The sequence below is a fragment of the Notolepis coatsorum genome, assembly GCF_963971535.1.
Source record: "Notolepis coatsorum genome assembly, chromosome: 19".
NCBI classification, from domain to species: domain Eukaryota; kingdom Metazoa; phylum Chordata; class Actinopteri; order Aulopiformes; family Paralepididae; genus Notolepis; species Notolepis coatsorum.
Window position 1 is genome coordinate 84509055 of NC_140183.1, and position 5822 is coordinate 84514876.

General features: G+C 41.3%; 1 protein-coding gene across 2 annotated transcripts; it reads left to right on the forward strand.

Moving 5' to 3' along the window:
- Positions 1 to 1298: 1298 nt before the first annotated feature.
- Positions 1299 to 4827, forward strand: rps9 (ribosomal protein S9). 2 transcript variants are annotated; one of them, XM_084336484.1, is made up of 5 exons: positions 1299 to 1336; positions 1918 to 2033; positions 2955 to 3077; positions 3337 to 3523; positions 3627 to 3804. In XM_084336484.1, exons 2-5 carry the CDS (start codon positions 1937 to 1939, stop codon positions 3658 to 3660), a joined length of 441 nt encoding a protein of 146 aa, XP_084192610.1. In that variant the 5' UTR covers positions 1299 to 1336; positions 1918 to 1936; the 3' UTR covers positions 3661 to 3804. The 2 variants fall into 2 exon arrangements, with proteins under 2 accessions (XP_084192610.1, XP_084192609.1); XM_084336483.1 differs by lacking the exon at positions 3627 to 3804 and adding an exon at positions 4577 to 4827 and having other exon boundaries at positions 1301 to 1336.
- Positions 4828 to 5822: the final 995 nt, after the last annotated feature.

A 5822-nucleotide genomic window follows, 5' to 3' on the forward strand; every position in this document is an offset into this window, starting at 1 on the left:
CAGTTGTTGGCTTATTGAAAGTAAGATTATAAATTAAATAAAACAAATGGCCTCAAAACTAACTTAACCTGTCCGGAAAGGACCGGCCCACAAAGTGGTGAGAGAGGAAAAGAGAGGACTTGTGTGTGTCTGTCAGTTGGTCAACGTGACAGACAGAAACACATGCTCTCAGGGTCCCATTTCAGTTATATAAATAGGCGGCCTGTTCTCACTCTGAGCTTGCCACCTTGGCACCCCTGTCTCACGCACTTTGTCATGTTTTCTCCCCCAATAAAAGATATATTTACAGTACGCTTGATAATGTTCTTTCATTGTGATGGGATCAATAACACTTCAGAGACTCTTCAGAAATCAGGAAGTGGACCCAGAAGCAGTCTCCATTGAATTTAATAATTTTAAATATAAATATAAAAATATATAATAGCAAAATAATATATATATATATATATATATATATATATATATATATATATATATATATATATATATATATATATATATATATATAATAGCTAAATAAAATAAATAAAATGTTATCTTAAAATAGAATTCCCTGAAAAAGACATGTTTGTCAAAACAGAATAAATGATTTAGCATCATGGCTACGCGTGTGCGACTACCGTACTTTCACGCGTCCTTTTCCTTTCAAACCATTTGAATACTGAGGTGATTGTACTCATCTAGCAGATTGCCATTTAAAATTATGAGGGTTGTATTTTAATTTTGAATGTTAAAAAAAATAATACATGCAAATGAACTATTTCTTAATGTTTGGTGGCACAAAATACAACTTTCCTCATTTTAAAATGCCAGCCTGCTATGTTAGATGAGTACAACCACCTTGGGATTCAAATGGCTTGCATTTGAATGATTCAGAGATGTCAGAGACTTCTGTGGCAGCTGGGTCACATCATGAATCAACAAGTTTAGGTCTCTCTCTCTCTCTCTCTCTCTCTCTCTCTCTCTCTCTTTCTCTCTCTCTCTCTCTCTCTCTCTCTCTCTCTCTCTCTCACACACACACACATACACCATACACTCACCCTCACACACACACACGCACACACACACGCACACACACACTTGCTCTGTATTTGGCGTCATCAAGTGACGTTTGAAGTGAACAATGAGACCATAATACCATCATTTGGACTGTTATCAGTTGTCAGCTGTTGTTTTCAGTTCAACCAACAGAGGGAGACACAGACATAAACAACTAATAATGACTACTTCCTTTCTCGACACATGTGAGTCCTGGGATATGTAGTTCTGCTGATTCCTATATATATTTTGGATTTGATGACTGACTTCCTCTTACAGTCGACCCTGATAGCGACAGGTATGTGGATCGACGAGCGTGGTCTTTCTGGATACAAATGCCATTCTGGAAGTCACACAGTTTACTGAAATCCATATGATATGTGTTATTCGACCATTTTGTAAAATGTAACATTTACACTTACACAAAATATGCTGTTGTTGAACGCGCTAACGTTAAGCTAACTGGCTAGCTTGCACGCTTGCTTACAACAACGTGGTAGACTGACTGGTGCGGATGCGGCCTAGTCGTAATATTACGGAAGTGTTGATAATAAACTAGTATTTACCGATTTTTCATATGTAATTTCAACACTGTTTGACGGAACATTGTACCCTTCCTGCGGACCTGTTGTATAGAACTTGTAAGTGGCTTTGGATAAAAGCGTCAGCTAAATGTAATCGGTCCATTATAAGTTAACTAAATGTGAGTGGTTTGGTTTAGCTGATAATTATAACTTGACCATCGACTCAAAGGAACTCTAAACGTTCTAACTTTGGCAAGATGAACTTGTACTAGGTTATCAACCGGTCATTTATTATATTAATTGACATACTGTGTGGACCATGACTAAATAAAATGACATGTCATGTTTTCCATAGGCGGCACTGAACAGCCATCATGCCCGTTGCCAGGAGTTGGGTTTGTCGCAAGACTTATGTCACCCCTCGCCGTCCCTTCGAGAAGACTCGTCTCGACCAGGAGTTGAAACTCATTGGTATATAATGTTTTATTTTTATTTTTATAAACATGTTTAGGTACTTGTACTTACCTACTCATTGTAGACTACCTCAAACCTCCTTATTCTAGACACTATGTACTGGTATTGGGCTTCTTGCCGCTAACGCCATGGGGCGACAATAACTCGGAGGTATTGATTGATAACTTTATTAACAGATTGCAGAATGGGTACAATACAGAGGCTCAAATTCCATAATTGGTTAAGGGGATGCAGATCAGAGACTTTCGTCTTGTTTACATCAGTGTCCCCATATGTAGAGCAGTCGTCTGGTAATCCGGAGGTTACCAGTTCGATTCCCGGTAGAAGTGTCCATGGGCAAAACCCTTAACCCCTAATTGCTCCAAATTGGCACCTTGCATGGTTGCTTATGCCATGCAGAAGGCAGACCATTGAATCGGTAAAATGTGAGGAACAAATTGGAAAGTGCTTTGGAAAGTGCTATTCACGATATGGCAGTCATTATTTACAGTAGACTGAGTAAATTCCTTGGGCCGATGATTTAAATGAATTTTCAGACTCTTCTGTGGTGTCATGAATTCCTCGTCAATGAGGCCTGTTGTAACAGTAAAAAAAAAAACCTAGTCACTCTCTTACAAGCGGCACATTTCTTCAGATGTTTAAATAACTTTTATACATATTCAACCCCTGTGTACTTGCCTACTTGGGAGTCATTGTAGACTACCTCAAACCTCCTTATTCTAGGCACTGTACTTGTTACTGCTTCTATTTGGCTTCTTGCCACTTACCTAATGTAACTAAGAACTTCAAACTATTGTATGTTGTGTCTGCTAAATGCCAAATATACATTTGAGTTTCAAGTCTGCACGCTTTTAACTTCCATTTGGTTTGTTATTGGTCTTTGTTGCTCGACTGATTTGAGTGTATTTGACTTCTCAGGCGAGTATGGTCTCAGGAACAAGCGTGAGGTGTGGAGGGTCAAGTTCACCCTAGCCAAGATCCGTAAGGCTGCCAGAGAGCTGCTGACTCTGGATGAGAAGGACCCCAAGCGTCTTTTTGAAGGTATAAGTGGTTGCTATATTGCAGTGTTTGAGTAATATAGGGTTTTATACTGTTTTTTTTTTTTTTTTTTTTTGGCCGATGATTTAAAACATTCAACTGTCAGATTTTCCATGGTGTCGTGAATTCCTCGTCAATGAGGCCAAGTTGTTTACCTGAAACGAGTGCGCGGGTCACTTATTGCTATCCAAATAACTTCTCATACCTGTGGTTTCTTATTGAGCAGCAGTGGGGTAACTCATTTGTATTTGGCCTGTCACAGGTAATGCTCTGCTGAGGCGTCTGGTGAGGATCGGTGTGCTCGACGAGGGCAAGATGAAGCTGGATTACATCCTGGGTCTGAAGGTTGAGGATTTCATGGAGAGGAGGTTGCAGACACAGGTCTTCAAGCTGGGTCTTGCCAAGAGCATCCATCACGCTCGTGTCCTGATCCGCCAGAGGCACATCCGGTAAGCATCAGTGATTGAAATGCCATGTGGTTTTTAAGGGTACATTTTAGTCCCACTGCACTAGACTCATGAAAAACTCAACTCGCTTGACTCTTCCATCCAGAGGGCTGCTGCCAACTCGTATCGCTCCGTGCTGAGATCAGTTACATTTTCAGCAAGGTCACTTCGGCATCAAAGCCGTATACCTTGTCAATAGGCGTTGCCCAGAGCCAATCCTGCCAACCGAGGAGGCTGACTGTGCCTGTGCCCCCGTGGCTTTGTGGCTCATCAGGTAATGTATGGGGGATTGCACCTCGGGCAAGTGTATTACACGGCACACACACCAGTCACGACTCACGAGCGATACCTGATATGGCAGTCATTACAGTAGACATGAAGTCATTTCCCTGGGCCGATGATTTAAATGAATTTTCAGACTCTTCTGTGGTGTCATGAATTCCTCGTCAATGAGGCCTGTTGTAAAGGAACTAGTCTTGCTTTTTGACAATTTGTTATTGGCCCATCACTTGAGGGCAACCTCTTGCTCGTCACACGCATTACACAACATGTGCCCTTTTATGCTCATCTTATGCCTTTTTATATTCAAAGTCTTGAGAGTTTGAAAGCACCCATTTTGGAGGTCTTAAGTATTGACCTTCATGCATATAATGTACGACTCAAATGCTGCGGTAGAATGCAAAATATGTAGTATCTAGTGAGAACCACGTGTGGCTTGTTTTCCAACCAAAGATGGGAAACTATGTTTAATTGATCTAGCTTCAATTGTTTTAGGATTACAAACATGTTTATTGTGATTTTATAGTGCATGCTGCCATTTTTACAAGACGTCGCAGCATCTAGGAAAAGTCTTTAGTTAAGATCATGCCTGAATTTCCAAATTGGAATTCTGACAGGGCCGTTCCATTGCATTTTTCCCCAGTAGGAACGCTAAATATCCAACTTCCTGACATGTCTGGAACGTACGGCTAAAGTGAATGAAATGTATTGGAAAAGATGTTGCAAATGTCTTATGATTACCGTCGTTGGTAAAAATATATTTTCCTGTTTTTGCAGTGTGCGCAAGCAGGTGGTGAACATCCCATCATTTGTGGTACGCCTGGACAGCCAGAAACACATAGACTTCTCTCTGAGGTCTCCGTACGGTGGTGGACGCCCCGGCCGTGTCAAGAGAAAGAACGCCAAGAAGGGCCAGCCTGGAGCTGGAGGTGCTGACGATGAGGAGGAAGATTAAACGGGAGGTTGTCGCTAGTGTTTATTTACGCTTCCTCTTGAAATGTCAATAAAAACATTGATTTGACCAGAAATCTTGTCTGTCCATGTAATCTGAAATGTTCATTTGATAGCAGTGTCGGAACTTGAGCTCTATATTCTAAGTATCACTCAACATCTTTAATCATACATTTTTAGAAGTAAGGCATTCTAACTTCCCAACATTATGGAAGTGGCTACAGGACAGCTAGGCTCGCTGTTGGCCAACAGCTTTGTGGTAATGTAGCTTGTTGCCGGATAGCTTCCTACTAAACATGAAGGAAATTGGTTTCTGTCGTCCGACTGGAGAAGACTAAGTGAATTTCATTATGTTGTGATGTTCCATTTTTAAATGGTGTGAATTGTGACCAGAAAGCATGGATACCTGATTAACTAATCTTTGTATAGCCCGAAATCATACGGAATTGCCCCATGGGCTTTACCGGTCACAATGGATCCAGAACAAAACTCTAATCTACATTTGCAACACTTTTTATGCCAGACTTGTGAGTGGAGGGATCTAAATCGTGTTGCATCCTGGACAAATCAGAGTAGATCAATGGTATAGATGGACCAGGGTCCACTGCACTTCCGCGTTACATTGAGCTCATGGGGAGCGGGGGAGAAAATTAATGACTGGATGAGAGCCTTGACATTAAGTGGTTGTAGCTACTACTACCATCTACTTGGGCTTGGTCGCTCCGTGTTCAGGAGACTGGCGTATACAAGTCTATTGGATCATGTCTCCAGCACCACAGCCACTTCATGTCAAGGCTCACTTCCACATTAATTTTCTCCCATGATTTCAGAACACCGGAAGTGGTGCCCATAGTATGTTAAATTTATGATTAATTGAAAACGGGGCACCCTGATGTAAACGAGACTAGTCTTTCTCTGGTCTGCATCCCCTTAACAATTGTGTCTATTGAGCTGTACTGTACCCATTTTGCAATATTTTTTGCATTTTGCAATCATTAAAGTTTTCAATTTCAATCAGTCCCCCCACGCCTGTAGCGTGGTCTGCTCTGGTGGGCGGTGTGCATGTTGGAGT

Excerpts from the sequence above, each read along its gene's own strand:
- rps9 (XM_084336483.1), top strand. The coding sequence starts at position 1,937 with ATGCCCGTTGCCAGGAGTTGGGTTTGTCGCAAGACTTATGTCACCCCT. Across the intron at positions 2,034-2,954 it reads CCAGGAGTTGAAACTCATTG|GCGAGTATGGTCTCAGGAAC; the intron begins GTATATAATGTT and ends TTGACTTCTCAG. Across the intron at positions 3,078-3,336 it reads CCCCAAGCGTCTTTTTGAAG|GTAATGCTCTGCTGAGGCGT; the intron begins GTATAAGTGGTT and ends GGCCTGTCACAG.